The sequence below is a fragment of the Balaenoptera acutorostrata genome, chromosome 9 (assembly GCF_949987535.1).
Source record: "Balaenoptera acutorostrata chromosome 9, mBalAcu1.1, whole genome shotgun sequence".
In the NCBI taxonomy this organism is placed as follows: domain Eukaryota; kingdom Metazoa; phylum Chordata; class Mammalia; order Artiodactyla; family Balaenopteridae; genus Balaenoptera; species Balaenoptera acutorostrata.
In genome coordinates this window covers 72,254,861-72,280,466 of record NC_080072.1, presented here as the reverse complement: position 1 = coordinate 72,280,466, position 25,606 = coordinate 72,254,861, and the positions used below count along the sequence as shown (strand labels likewise).

Below are 25,606 nucleotides of genomic sequence, written 5' to 3'. Positions count from 1 at the left end.
CTACCTGGGGAGACAAAAGACCTGTATGCAGAAAACTATAAGACACTGATGAAAGAAATTAAAGATGATACCAACAGATGGAGAGATACCATGTTCTTGGATTGGAAGAATCAATATTGTGAAAATGACTATACTACCCAAAGCAATCTACAGATACAATGCAATCAGTATCAAATTACCAATGGCATTTTTATGGAACTAGAACAAAAAAAATCTTAAAATCTGTATGGAGACACAAAAGACCCCAAATAGCCAAAGCAGTCTTGAGGGAAAAAAATGGAGCTGGAGGAATCAGACTCCCTGACTTCAGACTATACTACAAAGCTACAGTAATCAAGACAATATGGTACTGGCACAAAAACAGAAACATAGATCAATGGAACAAGATAGAAACCCCAGAGATAAACCCATGCACCTATGGTCAACTAATCTATGACAAAGGAGTCAAGGATATACAATAGAGAAAAGACAGTCTCTTCAATAAGTGGTGCTGGGAAAACTGGACAGCTACATGTAAAAGAATGAAATTAGAACACTTCCTAACACCATACACAAAAATAAACTCAAAATGGATTAAAGACCTAAATGTAAGGCCAGACAGCATAAAACTCTTCAAGGAAAACATAGGCAGAACACTCTATGACATAAATCACAGCAAGATCCCTTTTGACCCACCTCCTAAAGAAATGGAAATAAAAACAAAAATAAACAAATGGGACCTAATGAAACTTCAAAGGTTTTGCAGAGCAAAAGAAACCATAAACAAGACGAAAAGACAACCCTCAAAATGGGAGAAAATATTTGCAAATGAATCAATGGACAAAGGATTAATCTCCAAAATATATAAACAGCTCATGCAGCTCAATATTAAAGAAACAAACAACCCAATCCAAAAATGGGCAGAAGACCTAAATAGACATTTCTCCAAAGAAGACATACAGATGGCCAAGAAGCACATGAAAAGCTGCTACACATCACTAATCATTAGAGAAATGCAAATCAAAACTACAATGAGGTATCACCTCACACCAGTTAGAATGGGCATCATCAGAAAATCTACAAGCAACAAATGCTGGAGAGGGTGTGGAGAATTGGGAACCCTCTTGCACTGTTGGTGGGAATGTAAATTGATACAGCCACTATGGAGAACAGTATGGAGGTTCCTTAAAAAACTAAAAATAGAATTACCATATGACCCAGCAATCCCACTACTGGGCATATACCCAGAGAAAACCATAATTCAAAAAGACACATGCACCCCAATGTTCATTGCAGCACTATTTACAATAGCCAGGTCATGGAAGCAACCTAAATGCCCATCAACAGATGAATGGATAAAGAAGATGTGGTACATATATACAATGGAATATCACTCAGCCATAAAAAGGAACGAAACTGGGTCATTTGTAGAGACGTGGATGGATCTAGAGACTGTCATACAGAGTGAAGTAAGTCAGAAAGAGAAAAACAAATATCGTATATTAACACATATATGCGGAATCTATAAAAATGATATAGGTGCAGGACAGAAATTGAGACACAGATGTAGAGAACAAACGTATGGACACTAGGGGGGCAAAGTGGCGGGGGGTGGGGGTGGTAATGTAAAAAAAAAATAGAAAGAAAACGTAGGGGAGGGGTGGAAGTAAGAAAAAGTCTTTTCAGTGTCTATGCAGCAAACCACCCTTAACAATACATAATACATATGTAACAATAAGAGAGAAACTCCAGCTCTTATGAGTCTTAGAAGATGCAAATCTTGCCCAAGGAACAAAGAAAGTGGGTGACTTCAAGGAGCCATCCACAGGAAGCAGCCTCCGGTTTAGCTTGAGTGCACTCATTAGAATGCCCAAGTTGTTGGGTTGTATATTGTATTTATAGTGTAGCTGCAGGGTGACCCCACTCTGAGTGACTGAGTAATCACCACGCCTCAGATTCATCCTCAACCTACATTCCAACATTTTGACTTAAGCTGAGGACTTGTCTGTTTCCTGCTGTGAAGGAATCCAGTGGGGTTGGGAAGTGTCCCATTAGCTACTGCTTTAAAGACAAAACGTTTACATTGCCAAGGCCAGGGGCAATACCGTGAAGGGAGACACCTTCCAAAGGCAGGAGAGATCAACCACTGTCAGAACGAAACTGCCTGTGGAAATCCTCTAACCAGTGCAGAGGTCGGCTGCCAATTTAGATTCCGAGGCATTTGTAGCTCACTGGGGCTGTGCAGTTCACCAGCACCTCCGTCCCCCACAACCTAGATCTTTTAGTGGGATTTTTTTTTCCCTTCCATTCAACCACCGAGCAGTTGTTGAACCTCTACTGTATATGGGACATTAAATTAGAAACTGGAGTCAAGATCTATAATTCTCAGTCCCTGTATTCAAGAGATTTCCCATCTGGTTGGGAAGACAAAACATATGCATTGGTGAATAAATAGCAACACCGAGTTTTCTATATTAAGGGACAACTCGCCGTATAGAGCCCAAATGTCTGAGTGTGTGTTGGGGAGATACAGGATGAAGATGAGTTGCAAAGTAACATCAGCAGAGGGTGTGGTCAGAGCAAACATGTGAGATCATATAGTCACAATAAGGACAAGTGGTGTTGTCTGAGCTTGAGATGGGCTGAGGTTCACCAATGAGAAAACAGGACTAGAATGGGACAAGTGCCACGTGGCCAAAGGAAGGGTGAAGATGGCAGTTTCGAGTTGCAGCTCGGGCACAGCCACGCCCTTCTTAATCAGATTAATAGTTTTTGTAGCTATCCCATCCAGTGATGCGCTCCTCTACACCTTGCTCACCCTGGTTTCCCCCTGGCATCCCCTAAGTCTTGAGTTCCCCCTTCTCCCACCTCATTTCCACAGAAGCCCCCTAGGTGCCAAATACACACAGTAAAGGGAAAAGAGAATGAGCTTGAATTCCAATGCCCGCCTTGACATTGTGAGGTCTTGGGAAAGTGACTTAACTTCTCTGAACCCCAGTTTCCTCGGCTGTAAACCGCTGACCATGGCAGAGCCACTGTGAGGGGTAAATGAGATGTGGAGCCCCATGCAGAGTGTCTGGGAGAGTGAGTGCTCAATCAATGGGAGTCAGGGGAGTTATGATCGTTTCTGGCAAAACTCTAACTAGAAAAGAGGAAAATGTGACCATCTGAGGTCTCTTTCCCATGGATATCCTGCTCTCCAGAGAACCCCTCAAGACAGGAGGGCTAGCATGAAGACAAACGTTTCCTGAGTGCTAACCCAGTGCCCGGCATCACATCTGAGCATTTACATATCTCCTGATACCCACCCTGCGGTGGGCTGATGATGGCTTCCAAAGATAAATTGACATCCTAATCCCATTATTTGGAGAAAGAGTCCTTGTCGATGTAATTAAGTTAAGGATTTTGAGATGAGGAGATGATCTTGGATAATCCAGGTGATTATCCAACCCAACCTAAATGTCAGTCCTAAATGCCAGCAAAAGTGTTCTCATAAGGAGGAGATAAGACACACACAGAGGAGAAGGTGATATGAAGACGGAGGCAGAGATTGGAGTGATGCCACCACAAGCCAAGAATTGCCAGCAGCCCCCAGAAGCTGAAAGAGGCAATGAGTGGATTCTCCCTTAGAGCCTCCAGAGGGAGTGTGGCCCTGCCAACACCTTCATTTCAGACTTCGGATCTCCAGGACTGGGTGAGAATAAATTTCTCTTCTTTTAAGCCACCTAGTTTGTGGTAATCTGTTCCAGCAGCCACAGGAGATGAATATACGATCCCCCCCATGGAAGGACTGTCATTATCCCCATCTCACTAATGAGAAAATTGAGGCAAAAAAAAAAAAAAAAGAAGAAGAAGAAGACTCAACTACTTGCCTAGTAAATGGAGCAAGAATTCTAAGCTTCTCAGTTGATGCCAGAGCCCCACACTCGCCAGGAGGCAAGGCTGCCTTGGCATCTTGTTAGACCACTTGGGCTACACTTGGCTAAGGAAAACTTCCCTGGGTCTCCTGGTCCCCCTAACCAGGGTAGGAGATCTGTCACCCCTATGCATGGCAGGGAAAGCTTTAATGACAATGCCTGGAACATAGTAAGGACTCAAGGACAGCTATTATGTTGTCTTTGAGTTCTCTCAAGCCCCACAGACCTTGGTGTCCCACTATCCAGAGGTGAGAAAGGGAAGAGGGGGACAAAGATGGTGCTCGTGAAGGATGGGGAAAAGGGAGAATTAGGGAGGGGAAGGTGGCAGGGACTGCCAGCTGCCTTATATTCTTGCTCCCTTTCTTTCTTAGTAAAAGGATCAAACCCTGCTTTTATTCAGGCCAAAAAGCGCAAAACTAAAAGACCATATTTCCAAGCCCTCTTTGTGTCTTTGAGCGTCCAATGAGATGTAAGTAGAATTGGTTGGGTGGGGTTTTCATGAGAGCCCTTTAAAGGGCTGATGCAGCAGGAATTATGGCCCTTCTACCTTTCCCCTTTCTCTCTTCCTTCTTGGATAACAGGCATGAGGGCTGAGTCCTAGCAGCCATTTTGTGACCATAAGCTTCCTTGAGGAGTAGAGTCGCATGCTAAGGATGGTGGGTCAGAAATATAGAAGGCCTCTGAAATCCTATCATGCCAGCTGTCCCACCAGCCTTAGACTGGCCACCTCTGCATTTCTTTCATAAGAGTATATCAAACCCTAATTTATTTAAGCCACTCTAGTCTTGTCTTTACTGGCAGCCAAAAGCAATCACTAACTGATATAGTAACTCCAAGAGATTCACAAGGCATCAGGCCCAACACATGATTTTTTCTGCTGATAAGGTAGAAGTTGAGATTTGAAAGTCATCATCTGTCTAAGACCAAGCGCTAATGAGGTGAGATCCTTCTCTTTATTTCAAAGCTTATAAAAGCCTTTCTCTTCCTCCATCTGCTTCCCTTCGTTTGGCTCTTCTTTCAGGTAAACACACAGGGCCTTCCCCATCCTAGGGCCTGCTCATAGGGGGGTGTTCAAAACCCTTTGCCATCAACTGGGCTGCCACAGTGATATGGTTGGGTAAGCTCCCTTAACAGACCCTAACTTGGGGTTTGAGCAGTCATCAGTTTCACTCGCGTCCAAGTATGGTTCTGCCCATGAGTTAGTGCCCACGAAAACCCCTGCCTTTCACTGGGAAGAAAAAAAAAACCTGCATGTGTGTTGGTGACCTAAGGAGATCTTGGTGAGAATTGTAACTTTAAATAAGGTGATCCACTCTGGTTCCATTAAAGACCAGGCTTTACCACTGAAGCACAGTCACGCTTTAATTAAGCACTTTATGGGCAGGACTGGCGGGAGTGAATCAAATGCTAACACCATCCCCAGGCAAGTCAAAGGAGCCCTGTGTCCCCATTAAGCCCAATGGTGAAGAGGAGGAATATATTCTCCAGGAGAAAAATTTTCTAAATAGAATGTAACTCCTGAAGTCTTCCTAAGTCCTATACTTGCTAGGAAACGTCCATGCTTATTGTCTCAATTATGTTTTGACCCCTATGACCAAGCAAAGGTACCAAGTTGGAAAGCTAAATGGCACCATCTGATGGCTATCATATCTTGGTGAAATGATTTCAACTTATTTCTTATCTCATCCTTGTGAATCAGGATTTATTAGGCTCTTGGCGCTGCCTAATTTTGGTTTCCGAGAAATTTTACATCACTGAAACTTTGGCACTCACCTTTCTTTCCCCCTTTATTTTTGCCCATTCCCCTTATTCAAAGATAATGCAACCAGAACAACTAAATTGATTGAGAGTGATTAGTTCTGACTTTAATGATTCCAAATGACTGGCCTTGCTCAGTCCTCCATGGGTCACTGTCACTGACAAACTCTGTGTAGGGAAGGGGGGTTATTTTACCTATGCTGGGCCTTCCTCTCCACCAACAGAGCACTCATCCTCCAGCTGCAGAGGTGACTGGTGTACATCAAACCACTAGAGAGCAAAGCAGGGAGAAGGAGACACTGTGTCCAAGGCCAGATAAAGACACCAGATGAAGCTCCATGAGGGGTTGGGAAGGAAGCTGATCAGAATAGGCCAGGGCTGTGGGGAAAAAACTCTGTGGGTGAAGTGAAGCATTGGAGACCGTTCTTAAAGAATAGGGAAAAAATGAATGGGTAAATAAAAATATAGAATACTTCAAAAATTGTCACATATCCCCACTCTCGGGCTTTCTTCAACTCTGATTCCTAGGCTGAACATTTGCAAATCATCTCTCTCCTTGCATTGCAAAAAATCTTTCTAGAACTGGCAAGTAAGGAAAGATGTTTTTCATTTAGTTTTGAAAATTATGTCTAATGCCTTGGAATTATACTTCTCAAGTGACTTTAAGGATTGTGTTTCAACTCCCTTGTTATACAAAGTAAGGAAATTGATGTTCAGAGAGATTACGTGACATGTTCAAGGTTACACAGCAGGTTGGGGGCAGAGCAAGGACTAGAAGTCAGGTCTCCTGGTTTCTAGTCTAGGCTCTTTCCACTCATAATGGAATACTAGGCACCCGGCTGTCATGGACTTCTAAATATTGGGCATTTTCTGGGTGTGAATATCTAACCAGCAGAGAGTCCTCAGAAGTGCTGTCTACTCATCCTGCAGAAGCTAAGAGGCATGGTCACATCACCCAAGATGATTCCTTGCTCTGGGGGAAATGGCGCAATGCAGAACACACATAGTGAACTCCATACTTGTCCCATAATCGTGACATCTTCACATATGTCACCTGTGGCACCCATGACACTTGTGAATCATGGCACCTGAGACATGTGTCCTGTGGTCTTCAAGCAAGGGTCAGCAGCCAACCACAACTGTACCTTCTTAGAAACTTGCCCTGAGCCACTGGCCACATGAGTAGCACTTCCTGGCATGATTGCTGCTAAAAACCAGCACGCATCACATCCTCACTCAGGCTCCCTTTTAAGAGTCAGGAGTCTGCCCCGCATAAACATTGCTCCTTGACACGCCAGAAGGGAACCCTTGGGGACCTTGGCATTCCAGGTATGACATCTAGTATGCCAGCTTCTCCTAAAGGGCAGGAGTCCTCCTCTATGGAACCAAAGCATTTGTTAAACCACCTTACTCTAATCTGATGACAAACTGTGTTTTAGTCATGCCTATTCTCTTTTTTTTTCCCTTTTCTTTTTCACCATAACTATTTTCATACATTTTATTGTAATTTCTTCAAAGCACCATCTTCTGGCTGAAATGATCAACAGAGATCCCCTAACTTCTTCCTGCACCCATCCTTGTGGAAATGGCATTTTAGTATTTGAGTATTTAAAGTACTTTGGGTTTTTAAACAAACTCCCAGACATAGAAAACAAACTTATGGGTACCAAAGGGGAAAGGTGGGGCAGGGGGAGGGATAAATTGGGAGTTTGAGATTAATATATACACACTACTATATTTAAAATAGATAACCAACAAGGACCTACTGTATAGCACAGGGAACTCTGCTCAATATTCTGTAATAACCTAAATGGGAAAAGAATTTGAAAAAGAATAGACATCTGTATATGTATAACTGAATCACCTTGCTATACACCTGAAACTAACACAACATTGTAAATCAACTATAGTCCAATATAAAATAAAAATTTAAAAAAAAATAAAGTACTTTGGGTTTTTGAATGAACCCAGGTAACTGGTTTGGTCACTGACACCAGTGATCATTTTCAATGTCTTTCTGGAAAGAGTGACAAGTGAGACTAAACCTGCCCTTGGTAAAGAATTGGGTCTTTCTAGAAAGTTCTTATTAATGGAATCCTTGACTTCCCTCAAAGTTGAATTTAATTCAATGGGAAAGGATCACCTTTGTCAGGAAAAGGTTGCATCGTGAAAAAATATTGGCTCTGAAGTCAAAGAAATGTGAGTTTGGAGCTGCCTTTTACATTGTAAACAAGTATTTGACTTCAGAGCCTCAGTTCCTTGTTTGTAGAGTGGGAATAATAACATCTGCAAGCAGTAATGAATTAAAAGTCTCTGGTACAATCACTGGGTCAGAGTAAATGCTACCAAACAGCTATACTGGCATGGGCATTTTAGGAGAAAGATAGAATTCTGTGCATATGGAAATGTGTCCAACATCACATTGAGCTTAAAGACTACACTCACTACCCTCAATGCACACATCTTGAATATTTTCCCGTCCAATAGCTGCTCATAATGATCATTTTTCTATTGATGCCTTTTTGAGGACAGCAGAGCTCTATTTCCAGGGAAAGCCCCTGGCAGTTAGGGGAGTCTTTCGACTCCATATCCATTTGTTGCAGTACAAACTACCACCATCAATTGTCAGCAAATGTGAGATTGAAAGAAGTCAAGAGCATTCTCTGGAAATAGCCCCTGGACATTAAATTTCCTGGTACAAAGCTTAAGGAAAAGTCTTTCTTGGTAGCCTGGCCGGCATGAGCATCATCCTTTTTGAATAAACAAAACATGACTATGCCTCCTTTGTGTTATTAGATAACCTGGAAGCCGTGTGCCCAAGCCAACTAGGTCTTTGGTCTTTCCCCAGGGCAGGGGGACCTGGCTTTTAAAGACCTGTTGGCAGACCCCATGAATCTTAGCAACTAACCTCATCTTTAAAAAATGGAACTTGGATTTGGGTGCACTGGGCTCTGCCTATCAAGAAAGGAACAAGCATCCGAATATATGACTATTTGCCAAAACATCTCAAAAGATGTTCTAAGAACTACAACGTTGAAAATATGCACGACAGCTTCTGAAGCCAGAAGGTGATTTCAGAGGGAACTCCAGGGAGCAAATGAGAGCACACAGCACTCTGGGAGGAAGAGGGGTAACAAGCGCTATTTTCTGCAAAAATTATAAGTCAGGGACATAGAAGACTGCAGCATCATCTCACCCAGCTATGCCCTGGGCTCTGGAGATAAGTATTGCCCTCAGATTGAATGAGTTGGGGCTGGAACAAACCTCTCACGAGCAAAATAAAGCCATTTCTAAGTGGACTCAAGGAAACTCTTAAAATACCAGCCAAATCTATTATAACTCTCCCCCTTTTTTAAACATTACAAAACAAAATGTAACTACCTAGAGCATACCTATCTCTAATTATGATGTTTCATTCCAAAAATAAAAACTAAGAAAACACTATGTGTTTTAACAGTGAAGAATTCTTGAAATTTCTCAAATTTTTATCCCAAGTTTTAACTTTTTTTTTTTTTAACACAGTGAGTCCAGAACCCCTAGAAGTTCTTAGTGATACCTAGTGAAACTTGTCCATGTAGAGAGTAAGCCATTATTCAAATCACATGGTTTTGTATATGGCTCTTCACAGACGAGGCTGTGAATAGATGGAGCTAAGAATGTCTCTTCCAAATTACACACTCGCCCATGCAAGGGCTCTCCAAGCAAACACAAAACCCCTCCTGTTGATTTAGGTCAACTCAGCCCCACTGTAGCCACCCAAGGAATACAACCTTCCCCAAGCAGAGTCAAAAAGGAACCAAACCTGGGAGTCTATCGGGACCCCAGTTTCACTCACTTGTCTTCTGCAAAACTTTTCCCAGTAATAACGTTCTTCCCTTGGGGTACATAGTTCCAGTATTCTTCCACAATCCCAATGTGGTATGTTCTGGTAACTGCGCCAACTATCCCAGACAGACCCAGGAATGTAAGGAGAAGGATGCAGCCAGCCGGCCGCTTCTGAGGCATTTGTGGATGTAACTCAGGCAAGCAGCCTGCACAGGAGGCAACCCTGCCTGTCCCTCCCCCTCACTCAGAACTAGTTATAAATAAGGAATGGACAAGGTTCAGCTCCTCCTACTTAGCTAGTTTGGGGTTGGGACAGAGGCTGACAACTTGTATAAGCAGAGCAAGCTCAGTGGGGTAGTTGCTATGATGACAAAGCTTTTGCCATCCATCCAAGTAATGTAACTGGCTTATTTATTTACTGTCCAAACCAAACAGACTTGTTTCTGTAAGGTTTTGTGCTCTGCTCTGACATTAGTCTTTCATCTTTGCCAGGAATGTCAGTACAACAAGTTGGGCTGATGGCTTCCCCCTGCCTTCTCTTTTTTTCTCTACACCTATTACAGGAACATATTAAAATTGGAAAACTGGGTGGGTCTGTGTGGAGCATCAGGAAATAATCCCAAGCATTAAAGAAGACTTCATCTCTTTCGAAAAGGCAGAGAGAGTGATGTAATCACCCTCCACCTTCTCCAACTTGTTTCATGAGGCTACATGAAACAATCAACTCACATCATAAAGTTTATAACAACATTGTAAAACCTCACTAATTCTCCATTGCTCATGCACCATCTTCCCCAGATGCTCTCAAATCCCATCAGCAGAAATGAGGCACTCAATCGCCCAGATCAGCCAAAATTTTAGAGGCCATCACCCCCAAGGTCAGGGAGCTGCCTTTCTTAGAATGAATGAAAATAATAAGGAAGAAGTACCCTTCAGGCACATGAAGACAAAATTCAGTAGCAGGTCTTTGGGTCAAAAAGGTGAAGGGATGCTCATTCTTCTATTTATTCTAATCTGTGACGTAGAATCTCCGTGTTGAAAGAGACCTCATCCAACCCTGGAAGAGAGCCAATCTGATTCCCATGCAGAGTTGCTCTTGAGGCAGCAGCCATGGAATGAAGGCGACAGCCTCCTGGCTGGGCTTTGAGGTTAGAAAGACCTGTGTCAGAATCTAGTCCTACCAGTTACTAATTTAGTGGCACTGAAGAATAACTTGACCTCGCTAAGTCTGGGTTTATAAAATGGGGATGGAGGGATAGTTAAGAAATTTTAAAGGATGATATACGAGCAAGTCTAGATGAGTTTGGGCTTGATAACTTTTTAGATAAAACAGCAAAGACATGATCCATGAAAGAAATAATTGATAAGCTGGACTTCAAACATAAATTTCTGCTCTGTGAGAGACACTGTCAAAAGAATGAGAAGAAAAGCCACAGACTGGGAGAAAATACTTGCAAAATACACATCTGATAAAGAACTGTTATCCAAAATATATGAGTAACTCTTAAAACTCAACAATAAGAAAACAAACAACCTGATTAAAAAATGGGCAAAAGACCTCAACAGACACCTGGTCAAAGAAGATATAGGGTTGGAAAATAAACATATGAAAAGATGCTCCACATAATATGTCATTAGGGAAATGCAAATTAAAATGACAATGAGATACTACTACACACCTATCAGAATGGCCAAAATCTGGAACACTGAAAACACCGAACGCTGGTGAGAATGTGGAGCAATAGGAACTCTCATTCATTGTTGGTAGGAATGCAAAATGGTACAGCCATGTCAGGACACAGATTGCCAGTTTATTATAAAACTACACGTACAGTGCACATTAAATATCTTACAATTTTATTTGTCAACTATACCTCAGTAAAACTTTTTTAAAAATCCTAAAATTTTGCCATATGATACAGCAATCACATTCTTTGGTATTTACACAAAGGACTTGAAAACTTATGTCTAGACAAAAACCTGCACAGAATAAATGAACGGTGGTTTATTTATTCCATTATTCCAGATAATGGAATATTATTCAACACTAAAAAGAAATGAGCTATCAAGCAATGAAAAGACATGGAAGAACCTCAAATGCATATTACTAAATGAAAGAAGCCAATCTGAAAATCTACATATTGTATGAGTCCAACTAGATGACACATGGGCAAAGACAAAACTATGGAGACAGTTTAGGGATCAGGGATTATCAGAGGTTTGTGGGGAGGCAGGGATGAATAGGCAGAGCACAGAGGATTTTTAGGGCAGTGAAACTACTCTGTATAATACTATAATACGTGGTGGATACATGTCTATACATTTGTCCAAACCCACAGAATATAGAACACCAAGAGTGAACCCTAAAGTGAACCCATTATCATTGGGTGATAATGATGTGTCACTGAAGGTTCATTGATTGTAATAAATGTACCACTCTGGTGGGGATGCTGATAATGGGGGCGGCTAAGCATGCGTGGGGGAAGGAGGTGTGTGAGAAAACTCTGCAGCTCAGTATTGCTGTGAACCTAAAACTTCTCTATAAGAGTCAAATCTGTTTTTTTAAAAGAAGATCTGAAAAGATGATGTCTGCAAAGTGCCTACCATACCCACAGAATAGGTTTGCAATAAATGTTAACGTCCTTATTCCTCATCTACACCCTCTAAGAGAGCCTCTGCCTCAGCCCGTGTTATGACAGATGCATTTTCACCAACATTCTTCTGTTTTCTTTCCCAGAGTCCCATCCACCACACCTTCCACTAGCCTCAAGTAAGAGAGTTCTTTCTCTTTAAATTGTAGGTATGCTATAGGTATGCCATAGCATGGGTTTTGAGTTGACATCTATCTTAGCTAATAAAATACATGCTGAGTATCTTGTTTCATAGCCAAGCTCTTAATAACTTTGATTTATTGATTTGTTTTTATGGCAGGACACTTGTACAATAGAATAATTGCCATAGCACATTACCCTTTAACTCAAATCTATTCTTTAGTATAAGTTTGGAAGCTTTGTGTGAGTTCGTCACTTTAATATCCACTACAGAGGAAGGATTCACAGGGCGAACCTGAGCACGACCTCAGAAGAAGTAGGGCTTTAGGAGTTCTTGGAATTTGGAAATGTCCCAGAACAACTAGTTTTTTGTTTATACCCCAGAGAAGCAGACTATTTTGGGCCAAACAGGCTTGACGTGGTATCAAAAACTTCATTAGGACATATTCCACACAATTCTTTTAGACGGGAGAAACAGGTATAAATGACACAAATCAAAAACACACAGTTAACTTTTCTACTCAAGATACTGAATGCATATAATGAAGTCCCTAAGGAATGCATCACCTAATTTCTGATTCAAAATGAGGCCCACAGAGAAGACCCAGAGCATGGGAGGTGCTGTAGCCGATGAGATTAGTGCACTCAATCCATTCAAAGCAGAGAACGTGGTTCCTGAGGGGCAAAAGAGTCATGGAAAGAGTTTACTAAAAGTGATGAAATAAAGTTCTGGAAATTTCTCGGACTTTCTTCCTTATTCTAGGACAATAGCATCTGAATTACCTAAGAGCTGAGGAGCAGAAAAGAAAAGTGTGTGAGTGAATGAATTGTTCCTGTAACACTCATTTCTGAAAACCCACTGCTAAATACAAGGTGTCATGGACAATGTAGAGAGTTTGATTAGGAAGTCTGTGAGTAATAATGTGAACAAATACTTTAAACTCCATTGGACACTCTTCAGACATGAATAAAGCAGAGAAATGCAACATTTATAAAGCACCTACTATGTGAGATGGACAGTACAGATATTCACTCCATGATTTCCTCAGTATACTCACCAGGTTTAAGACATGGTAAATCTGATGCCATGCATCAATAGAATCATATCATATTTCTCTGAAACATAGTACAGGATACTTAGAGAATAAAACTTTTAGTGGGAGAAGCCAATTCAGATAAACAGTATTCCAGCTAGCCTTAGCTGAGGTGTCATTTTAAGTAATAAATAAACTGTGAATGACAAAATTGGCTGTCCCATTCTTTAGACTTTTTGCGTGTTTTAAGAGAAATATTAAATACTCCTTAAGAGATTTTCGATATTCCAAACTCTGACCAAAAACTTTCACTGGTCTAGCCCTCTCACTGCCCTGTCACAGTAGATCACGGCGCTTCAACCTCCTTGGGTCCCTCAGTTTCTTGATAGGATCTTTTTATTTCTCACCTGGAGGAGCCTTAGAGCTTTCTAGCTGCTCTCACAGGGGCCAGAGTGATCTTCTTGAATGCAGATGGGACCAGGTTTCTCCACTGCCTGAGATTTTTTGGTAGCTCCCCATGGCCTTCAGGATAAGGGCTGATAGCCTTGACTTGACTTTCAAGACTGGTCCTGATCTGGCTCCTAGGGACTGGAGCCCTCTCCTCAACATTTAGCCCGGGCTCTCATCATCATCATCATCATCATCATGGCAACCAGTTTGCCCTTCATCTGTGCTCCCATCATCACTTTGTGTGTGCCTTTGCCATAGCACTTATCACATTCACACAGTGCAGTAATCATCTGTTTGTCTGCCCTCCCACACAACACTCATCAGAGGCTTCTTATGGGCAGGGACTGAGCCTTGTTCATCCCTGTGTTTCCGGTGTCTGATGTTAAATGGTGAACCAACGCATGAGCGAATGAATGAATGAATATATTAGATGCTACCAGTATGTACCAAGTGTGTGTTATGTGGTGGTTTCTATGCTAAGCCCTTTACGTGCATTATTTCATTTAATTATAACAACATCTCTATCAGGTGTGCACCATTTTATCCGTTTTACAGATGAGGAGACTGAAGTTTAGAGGGGTTCCATAATTTTCTCAGCACCCCACACTGGTAAGCGGTAGAGCTCTGTGAGACTCTAACACCAGCATTTCTACCCAGACAAAGGAGAACAGGGGCGCCAGAGCTTATGGCTTCCTGCTTTATACTACTGAGTGGGACCCGCTCTCTGTAAAGAAATATGAACCAGGACCATTCAAGGACCTGTCCATTGAAGGAGGATCCCCAAATGCCACCCCCCCCAGCCCAGTCCACACACCCCTGACAGCCAGGGAAAGTCCTAATTATTACAGAACACCCAAACATGCCATTCTGCTTCATCCCTCCTTTTAATGTTCTGACCCTCCACCCACTCCACGTCTCACCCACACTAAATTCCTCACCATCCTCCTGAATCTTCCTAGCCTGTTCCTCTGGGAAGCCTTCCTTTGTTCCTGCTACACCCACTACACCTTCCCTCCCATGTGTCCCTCCTCTGTGCTTCTTCTGGACTTTGCATACATGCTTATCCTTGTTTATATGATTATTTGCTTACATGTCAGTCTTCTTTACTAGGCTCTAAACTCCTTGAGAACAGGGTCTGACCAGCCCTCAACACCTCCCTCCCGCTATGCCTGAAGTCCTAAGTCTTTACTAAAAGAACTCACTGCTCAGGGCCTGCTCCAGCCTCCACTTGCCATCCCTAGGTCCCCCATCTCAAAACTCTTGCTCTCCTGAGACTCTCACTGGCCCATTCTTTTTGGACCATCCTCTCACCTGGGATGAGATTTTGCCCTCCCTCCTCCCCTCCCTTCCTCCTTTCCACCATCCTATCTTCCACTCATGCCTCTGCTCCAAACTCTGAGGTCTGAGAACCAGTCCTGCCTCATCCCTACATCCAGTTCTGTGCTCAGGCCCTTTCATATGTGGATTGGGGGATTTGAAAGGCACCCTGTTCATCTCTGCATCCTCAGTGGTAAGCACAGAACCAGTGGTTAGCAGTAGGTACTGAGGAAAAAAGGGGATAACAACTGTAGCATTTACAACACAGCAGGCAAGGTACTAAATGTTTTACATACATCATTTCTTATTCCTTGCCACCACAATACTCTATGTGGTAGATCTTTTTGTTCTTGTATTGCAGGTGGGAAAACTAAGGTTTGGGAAGATTAATAACTTGCCCACGTCACACAGCTAGAAAATAGTAGAGCCAGGATTCAAACCCGGATCTGTCTGGTACAGAAGCCTACACTCCAGACCACCACACTGGAGTAAATGAAAGCCAAGGCTAGTTCAGGACACCATTTCAAGAAAGGAAACATGAGCAGTATACAGAAATTTCTCCAAACATAAACTGACCTATGATGTTTAAAGAAGCAGAATGTAGAATGCACATGGACAAACACTCCACCAAACAAAAGTCCAGTGATGAAATCATTCATTCCACTATTTGAAAATATTTGCTGAGCACCTACTTTGTTAACTGTTCTAGTCAACTGAGAATGAGACAGGCCCTGCCCTCAAAGAGTTTATGTTTTAGTGAGGGAAACAGACTGTTGATAATAAACAAGTATTAAAGTATTTATTTAAAAATTATTAACCAAATATCATGATGAGTTCAGTGAAGTTCAAGTTAAATCCAATGTGACTGGTGTGGGGAGAACGTCAGGGCTGTACCCAGGAGGTGTCTGAGATGTTTGGGGATGTGGCCCAGCAGCTCACTCTGAAGCATGTTGATATTTTATAGAATGGAATAGAGCATATTAGAGTCTCATCCCTAAAGCCTCACCCACTGCCATCATCAAAAAGGAAGGAAGGAAGGAAAGAAGGAGGAAAGAAGGAAGGAAGGAAGGAAGGAAGGAGGAAAGAAAGAGAGAGAGAGGAAGAGAAAGAAAGAAAGAAGAAGTGAAAGAATGAAAGAAAGAAAGAAAGAAAGGAGGGAAGGAAGGAAAGAAGGAAGGAATGGACAGAGAGAGAGAGGGAGGGAGGAAGGGAAAAGGGAAGAAAGGAAGGAAGGGTGCAAGATTGGGCCTAGGAGACACTTTGGTTGAGTTCTGGGAGGAGTTAATGATGGACCACATCCCTGTCCAGTGGGAACTTCCACTTTCAGGCGTCCGTTTGTTCCTCTACTGGGGAAGTGCCTGATGATGCCTCAGAACCCACATGCCTGAGGCAAACCCTGGTGCCAGACACTTGAGTGAGCCAGCCTTCACAGATGTAGTAGAAAGAAGAGCAAATACTCTCTCCCCAAAGTCCTCTGTTTTCCCCTCCTTCCACACAAACCAACACAACTGAGGGTGTGATTCGAACCCCTACTGCCTCTTTGAAGTATGGATTTTGAGGGGTTCAGGCAGGACTGTGCCTTGGAGGTGTGTGTCAGTGTAGGGGGGAGGGCAATCTAAACAGTTGGAGTGTTAGCCCCATTCTGGCAACCAGCCTTACACAATCCCACAAAACAAACATGCCTGCCAACTGGAGCAATCAGCCCACCAGGCCACCCTCCTAGAATTGGAACTAACTACAGAGCCCTGGGACAACCACTTAGACACAAGTCCTAGAGCCTCTAGAGCATCTGGTCAACCCCATGCACATGCTAGAGGACTGGAGAGTGCCTTAAAGGGGAGAAATGGGACCAGAAACCAGAGCCCATGTAGATTTCTCTCTGGACTCAAGGCACCCTGCCCAGATAGCACTTCTAGCCCAGAGAGTCCTGGACATCAGAAGGGAATCATCTTTGAGAAAGGCACTCCAAAACGAGGGACCTCCTAAGGACCAGGGCTGAGAGCAGGGCCCCAGTGCCCAAGTCTAATGACAGTACTGGGTTCAGCTCTCCTCCCAGCTCCATACTGTGTGTGTGTGTGTGTGTGTGTGTGTGTGTGTGTGTGTGTGTGTGTGTGTGTGTGTGTTTGGAAGGAGGGGAACAATCTGGTCACTATGATCTGGACATAGGGTTTTCCTATAGCATCTCTTTGATGACTCCTCTAGACCCTTTAGGGTGATACTCTGCTTCTCACTGAAAGAGAAAAATGAAAGCAAAGAGCCGGAAAGCCCCCAGAGACCCACCCGCTGCCTCTTTCCATGACTAAGGGGTCAGGCATTCATTTACTCCTCCATAGGAAAGGGATTACCCTTCACAATCACTGTCACATCCTAACTATGCCTTTCCGTGCTCCATGCTCAAACCTCACAGCCAGCTGTGTTGTAATTTGAGTATGTGGCATGTCGTCAAAACTTCTCCTAAAACCAGTCACTAAATGCTCCTGAGACTCTCCATGTATTCACAGCTCAGAAACAAAGAAGGTAAATTCTAGTCTGACAACTCTTGGGTGGTCAGGAAAAGTCAGATTCCACTGCAACAGAACTTTCAGGATTCTTTTGAGGGACGTTGAACTTTTGTGTGTATCCAATACACTCTCAAAATAGGTGGGTCCCCCAGAGTCTTGAAGCTTGGTTTATAATGATCTTGCATTGTTTGCCCTAGTGAAGAAAGCTCCATTTCCCTTCATCATTAGTGGTCAGAGAAGTCTTAGAGACAGAGAGAGTTCTCTTGTCTAGGCTCCAGGGTTTTAGAGTGATGTCTGTGTGAAGGCATTTGGCAAGTCAGGACACTATATAGGATTGGCTGGTTGAAGGTCAATTCAGACTCTAGATCCCCCACTTCTCAGGAAATGGAAGGCTCCACTCCCTTCTCCCACCCTTCCATGGTTCTTCCAGTAATGGCTCAGTAGGACTGTCCTCAGTACAACCCCAGTGATCTGGGCCTAAGGAATACAGAGCAGCAGGGCAGGGCACTCGGGAAGGGGTTTACCAAATTCCCAACCTGTTTTCTGAGAAGATATCAAACTGCTCATCTCAACACTTCTTAAAAATCCTACCTGAGGATCAGAGCTCTTCGGGAAGCCCTATTATATGGCATCAAAGATACTGGTTAACTGTAGCAAATTTCTGGGTTCGGGTGGCTGTAGGAAGTGAATTCCTGTTAGAAAGGAGGAACTGGCTCCAGATGAGGCCTGCCTTAGCTGAGACCTCCTTGAGACATAGATTCCCAGGAGAAATGCTTCTGACTATCAAAGCACCTGATGATTCTGTAGAGAATGTCTTTATAGGCAGTGCTTCAACTCCCAGGTTTGGGCACATAGGCACATGTGATGTGGATTCTGGAGTACAGCCAAGGCTCCCTGTTCTGGCCTGATCACTGATGCCCAAATTGCACAATCAGATCTTCCTGATTTTGGCTTGAGGCAAACCATGTGAAAATGCAAATATCTCATGATATTGGTCTTACTGGTTGAGGTTGTCTTCAATGAATGATTTTATTAGATCCTTTCCCATGAATAGGTTTAGACTGGGGGAGGAGTAAGGGAAGTCCATAAGGTACCTGGTCTTCCAATAAGAGGTTCAATAAGGCTCTGTTTCAAGTCAGAAGGAACCCAAGAGACTGTCTGTTTCAGAAGTCCCAAGTCACAGACCATAGGCCAAATCCAACCTGTGTTGCTGGTCTAGAGTGGTGTGTAACACAAAATCTGAATGTTATGTGCTTTAAGTAGGATATGAGCTCTCCAGTTCATCATAGACCCCACCACACCTCACTGGCCTCTATCTATTTACTTCTGTTCAGGACACCTGGCCCGAAGGTATGTGTGTTTTTGACCCTTGAAATCTAGCCCAATTTTTCACTCAATGCAAAAATCCCTTCAACAACATCATGCATTCTTTGCTCATTCATTTTTCATATATTCATTCAAAATATATGTACTGGGACTTCCCTGGTGGCGCAGTGGTTAAGAATCCGCCTGCCAATGCAGGGGACACGGGTTCGAGCCCTGGTCCAGGAAGATCCCACATGCCGCGGAGCAACTAAGCCCGTGCGCCACAACTACTGAGCCTGCGCTCTAGAGCCCGTGAGCCACAACTACTGAGCCTGCATGCCACAACTACTGAAGCCCGCGTGCCTAGAGCCCATGCTCCACAACAAGAGAAGTCACCACAATGAGAAGCCTGCGCACCGCAAGGAAGAATAGCCCCCGCTCGCCGCAACTAGAGAAAGCCTGCGTGCAGCAACAAAGACCCAATGTAGCCAAAAATAAATAAATAAATAAATAAAATTTATTAAAAAAAAAAAAAATATATATATATGTACTGAGCACCTACTACATGTTGGCTTATAAATACATAGAATTTTAGAGCAGGAAGAGTCCTTGGAGATGTTCTAGTCTTACCACTTCATAGGTGATGTAACTGAGGCCCAGGTAGCTGCACAGCATGTGTGACACCACAAAGCTGCTCCGTGGATGTGGCTGTCTCTCTGGAGACTGCCAAGGACCTCACTGAAATCCAGTTACACTATGACCACGCATTCCCCAATGCCTAGTTCAAGGATTCTCAAAGTGTAACCCAGGGGCCTCTGGGGTCCCCAGGATGCTTTCAGGGCATCTGTGAGGTCAAAACTATTTTCATAATGGTACAAAACTATTATTTGCTTTTGTCACCCTCACTCTCGCATGAATGTACATTGAAATTTTCTGGAGGTACGTGACATGTGATATTGCAACAGATCAAACGCAGAAGTAGATATGAGAATATTAAGCCTGTCATTGAACAGGTTTACATAAGCATATATTACTAAACTATGCTACTGTTCTCACTAAATTTTTCTTGGAAAATATATTTCTATTTAAAAACATGTCATTTAAATTAATATTTAATGGGCCTTATGTTAATATTCATTTTTATTCTTTTAAAATGAATAGTTTTAAATTTCTCACTCTTAATTTCTAATGTGGTAAATATCAATAGATGTAACCAACAGAAACTATAGCTTTTGGTGTCTTTAATAATGTTTGAAAGTATAAATAGGTCCTGAGTTCAAAAGTTTGAGAATGCTGGAGAGGGTGTGGAGAAAAGGGAACCCTCTTGCACTGTTAGTGGGAATGTAAATTGATACAGCCACTATGGAGAACAGTATGGAGGTTCCTTAAAAAACTAAAAATAGATTTACCATATGATCCAGCAATCCCACTATTGGGCGTATACCCAGAGAAAACCATAATTCAAAAAGATACTTGCACCCCAATGTTCATTGCAGCATTATTTACAATAGCCAGGTCATGGAAGCAACCTAAACGCCCATCAACAGACGAATGGATAAAGAATATGTGGTACATATATACAACGGAATATTACTCAGCCATAAAAAGGAACGAAATTGAATCATTTGTTGAGACGTGGATGGATCTAGAGACTGTCATACAGAGTGAAGTAAGTCAGAAAGAGAAAAACAAATATCGTATATTAACACATGTATGTGGAACCTAGAAAAATGGTACAGATGAGCCGGCTTGCAGGACAGAAGTTGAGACACAGATGTAGAGAACAGACATATGGTCACCAAGGGGGGAAAACTGTGGTGGGGTGGGGATGGTGGTGTGCTGAATTGGGCGATTGGGATTGATATGTATACAATGATGTGTATAAAATTGATGACTAATAAGAACCTGCAGTATAAAAAACAAACAAAACAACTAATACTAAACTTTCATTGGGTTATTTGTATGGAAATATGTTAATATAAAGGTTTCAGACATTACATGAAATTTCTAAAAATCTTATATATTCTGGTACAATGTTATAAGTCATAATTCTAGTTATTACTTTAAAATGTATATCTCAGAAATAACTAAATTTCCTTGTCAATTGCATTATTATGAACTTTCATCAAATCTTTAACTGTGGTCATTTTTAAGTCTTTTGTCATTTACAGACAGTTCTGGGTGTACTCTGATGCTTTTGCAAATATGTTCCTATAAAAGGGTTTCATCTTCAAGGAATTCATGGAAAAGACTCTGATAAGTACAGGTTTCTGGTAACTGATTGTACTGCTGAACTGAATGAATAAGCATTTTCAGAACTCTAAGGAAAAACTGATGAACTGGGCTTCCCTGGTGGCGCAGTGGTTGAGAATCCGCCTGCCAATGCGGGGCACACGGGTTCGAGCCCTGGTCTGGGAGGATCCCGCGTGCCGCGGAGCGGCTGGGCCCGTGAGCCACAATTACTGAGCCTGCGCGTCTGGAGCCTGTGCTCCGCAACAAGAGAGGCCGCGATGGTGAGAGGCCCGCGCACCGCGATGAAGAGTGGCCCCCGCTTGCCACAACTGGAGAGAGCCCTCGCACAGAAACGAGGACCCCACACAGCCATAAATAAATAAATAAATAAATAAATAAATATATTAAAAAAAAAAAAAAACTGATGAACTCATAAAAGTGCTAACAAAAGATCAAGATGAAAAAAAAATTAATTACATGGGACTGAGTGAACTGATGAGGATGATTATAATTTTTGTGACTTTCTGTTTGAATTAAAAAAAAAATTCCACAAGGACTCAGAGGCAAAGAATATACAAATCAATTTTCACTGCAAAGTAAAGGAGCTGTTACAGTGGAGGATTACTGGACTGAATGTCAATATTATGACATAGTATGAGTGTGTTTCGTGTTTGGTAATTGCAATCATTGTTGCTTTTGTTGTGGTCATCCAAAAAAAAAAAAAAATACGTTAACGTTAGAGAGTTCACAAGTAGAAAGGGAAAATGGCAGAGAACGTAACTAGGGCTTGGATCAATATAGGCCCTATATTAAATAAATACAGGATAATGCAGTGTGACAGGTTCCTGATGGGAAAAAGTCCAGAGTGTTGTAATTTACCTTGGGCTTTGCCGTAAGCTGTTTAAAAAGAGCAAATTGTACTTCAGTGTGATATAGTGTGCATTATAATGTAGACAAGAACAGAAGGCCTGCCTTTTGCTAATGCATAATGTGGAGGGCTGGAAGGAAGTTAAAACCTGCATTACCAATCACAACTAATTTTAGTGAGCACTGCAAGCCTTTTAACAGCGAAGGTGCATCCTTGTATCCTTTGTCTTAGTGATATCCAAAATTGAGAGATATACAGTCCTCCTACACTAGGCATGAGTCACACCATATCTGGAATCTGGTGTTCAGTTCTGGGCATTAATTTTAATGTGATATTCAAAAAAGAATGACCAAGATAGTGAATTTGTTCAAAATTATGGCATGTAGTTGGAACCGCAGAGCAGGAGGGACAAAAAATGATATGGGAGAGAGAAAGGATTGTAAGTACCTTCTAATATGAATAGCTATAGGAAAAAAAAGAACAATTGAAGAAATGGCTTTTTAAAAATATTAACTGCAACAATAAAATGAATGGGGTTACTTACAAAAAAAATAAAAAATTAAAAAATAAATAAATAAATAAATAAATAAGAATAAATTTTAAAATTAAAAAAACCCATCTATCTCCTTACTCTCATAAAAACCAATGATTATTCTTTGTAGCAATTAAGAAAATGCCAAAATTTAAAACTATAATTTTCCATAACTCCATAAACCTATAAAAACGTATCTTCTCAGTTTACATCATCACTATGTCTTTCATTCTTTCCTCTCTGCATATTTAAATATGCATTTTCTAATATAAACTATATTTTTTCCTTTCCTGTGTTCTCTGGTTACTTTATATCCATTTTAATCCTAATACTTTTAGATAATGGCAGGCAGCCTCATCAATTCATGAATAAATATGTATATAGATGGGTTTTTAAAAGAATACTGAAAGAATAAAATTTACTTAAATCTAATTACCAGTGTATTTAAAATAACTAATTATTAACCAGTGATAAAGTCTAAAGTTAGCAATTAAAGGCCTACCTCATTTTATTGCACTTCATTTTATTGCACTTCACAGATAATGCATTTTTTTACCAATTGAAGGTTTGTGGCAACCCTGTGTGGAGCACGTCTGTTGGTACCATTTTTCTAACAAAATTTGCTTACTTCATGTCTCTGTGTCACATTTTGGTAATTCTCCCCATATTTCAAACTTCTTCGTTATTATTATATTTGTTATGGTGATCTGTGATTAGTGATCTTTGATGTTACTACTACAACTCACTGAAGATTCAGATGATGGTTAGCATTTGTGAGCAATAAAGTAATTTTTCAAGGTTTTTTTTTTTTTTAATTATTTATTTATTTATTTTATTTTTGGCTGTGTTGGGTCTTCGGTTCGTGCGAGGGCTTTCTCCAGTTGCGGCAAGCGGGGGCCACTCTTCATTGCGGTGCAGGGACCGCTCTTCATCGCGGTGCGCGGGCCTTTCACTATCGCGGCCCCTCCCGTTGCGGGGCACAGGCTCCAGACACGCAGGCTAAGTAGTTGTGGCTCACGGGCTTAGTCGCTCCGCGGCATGTGGGATCTTCCCAGACCAGGGCTCGAACCCGTGTCCCCTGCATTAGCAGGCAGACTCTCAACCACTGCGCCACCAGGGAAGCCCCAATAAAGTAATTTTTAATTAAGGTATATACATTGTTTTCTAGACATAATGCTTTTGCACACTTAACAGACTACAGCATAGCGTAAACATAACTTTTATATGCACTGGGAAACCATGAGATTCTTATGACTCACTTTGTTGCAATATTTGCTTTATTGTGGTGGTCTGGAACTGAGCCTGCAATATCTCTGAGGTGTGCCTGTATTGCATTTTTCAATGTAACTGAAATCAATTAAAACATTCTATTTTTATTTGATTTTAGCATTGGAAAAATTTAAACTACTGTATTTGGTTACTATTGCTACTGTAATAAGTTATCACAAACAATGGGAAAAAAAAGTTTGAGAACTGTTGATCTATTGTGATAAACCGAGCAAAGGCAAATTACATTATTTGAATTTTTCCAATAAGCATATATTCATATAAAAGTTGCATAATTTTTTTAGAAAAGGGAAAAAGTGAATGGGGATCTATTTTTATTTCTTAGAGATGGAAAATGGGGCCTTGCAGCGTGGTAGACTCCTTCAGTCATGTCAAGGCTCAGTCTGACTTGAGCCATCCCACCACCGAAGACCGGGAGGAGTTACGCTGGCCGTGTGGTTATCAAAGCATGAAATTAGGTCTGGTGTATCTGGATTTACATCTCAACCCCCAAACCTGGTCCTCCTGCTGCCATCTTAGCAACAAGTGCCACCATCCCCAGGGGCCTAGGCCAGAACCCAGGGTTCCTTTTTCAGTCTCTCCTTTCACTTTCTGCCACACTCACCACTGCCAGCAGCTCCTCCAGCAGCTCTAGAGCCTTTCCTTCACTGCAGCAGCCATCGCTGGGGCAATCTTTATCTTGTGCTTGGAGATGGCCCTCGTGTCTTCCCTGGTCTCAGGGCCTCCCTGTCTTCTCCATGGAGGCTCCTTTCTGCCCCCAGAGTAACCATCTTATTATACGAATCTGACCACGATCCACCCTGCTCATGATTTAAAAGGTCTTTTGTAATCTGGCCCCTGAAGACCAACCAGCCTCACCACCTCACCTCATGTCTGAAGACTTTATCCTCCACCACGGAGAACTCTTTGTATCTCTCCAAACCCACCATGTACAGTGGGGCCTCAGGGCCTTTCCACATAGGGTTTGGAGTTCCCCTAGTCTGGAACACACTTCCCCCTGCTTATCTACCTGGCAAACCCCATACCTCAGGTCTCAGCTCAGGAACGCCCTTCTCCTGGAGGAAGCCCCAGCTCCTGGAAAGGCCCAGTACAAAGTTACACGCACAATAAGCGTTTGTTAAAATAAATGAATGAATCCTTTATTTGAAAAAAACCATTATATGGTGTCTGCAAATTCATAGAGACAGGAAGTACTGTAGTAGATGTTACTAGGGGATGTTGGGGGCGGTGAGGAGTTATTTTACAAGGGGTACAGTTTCTATGTGGAATGATGAAAAAGTTCTGGAAATGCATAGTGGTGATGGTGGCATAATATTGTGAATGTACTTAATACCACTGAATTGTATACTTGAAAATGGCTAAACGAGTAAAGTTTATGTATTTTATTACAATAAAAAATACAGGACCACCAAATTACATTTGAAATTCACATAAGCTATGAATAACTTTTTAGCCTAAGTATGTCCCTTGCAATATTTGGGACATATTTATAAAAAAAAAAATTAATGTGTTGTTTTCCTGACATTCAAATGCAGCGGGGCATCCTGTATTTCATCTGGCAACCCTGACAAGAGATGCTCAGAGTCTTCATTAGGGTAGGGACAAAGCAACGAAGATGAGTCGAGAGATGTTTTAGGATTAAAACTGACAGACTTGGTGACCAAATGGAATAAGCATGCGCTGAAGAGGGAGGAAGTGTGAATAGCACTGAGGCTTCTGTTCTATAACACAGAGGAGCCATTCATGTTGGTAAAGAGCCAACCCCACCCTTCAGTTCATTCATTTGTCCAACTAACCTGTATGCTTTGCCAACACTGTGGTAAGGGCTGT

General features: G+C 42.0%; 1 protein-coding gene across 1 annotated transcript in view; it reads right to left on the bottom strand.

Annotated features, from left to right (window-relative positions):
• HEPHL1 (hephaestin like 1) overlaps positions 1–9,659 on the bottom strand; it is an 89,323-nt gene extending 79,664 nt beyond the window's left edge. The window contains exon 1 of the mRNA XM_007189809.2: positions 9,490–9,659. Within this exon, the coding sequence (XP_007189871.2) occupies positions 9,490–9,659 (170 nt within the window). The remainder of the gene's footprint in view (positions 1–9,489) is intronic.
• Between the last annotated feature and the right edge of the window lie 15,947 nt (positions 9,660–25,606).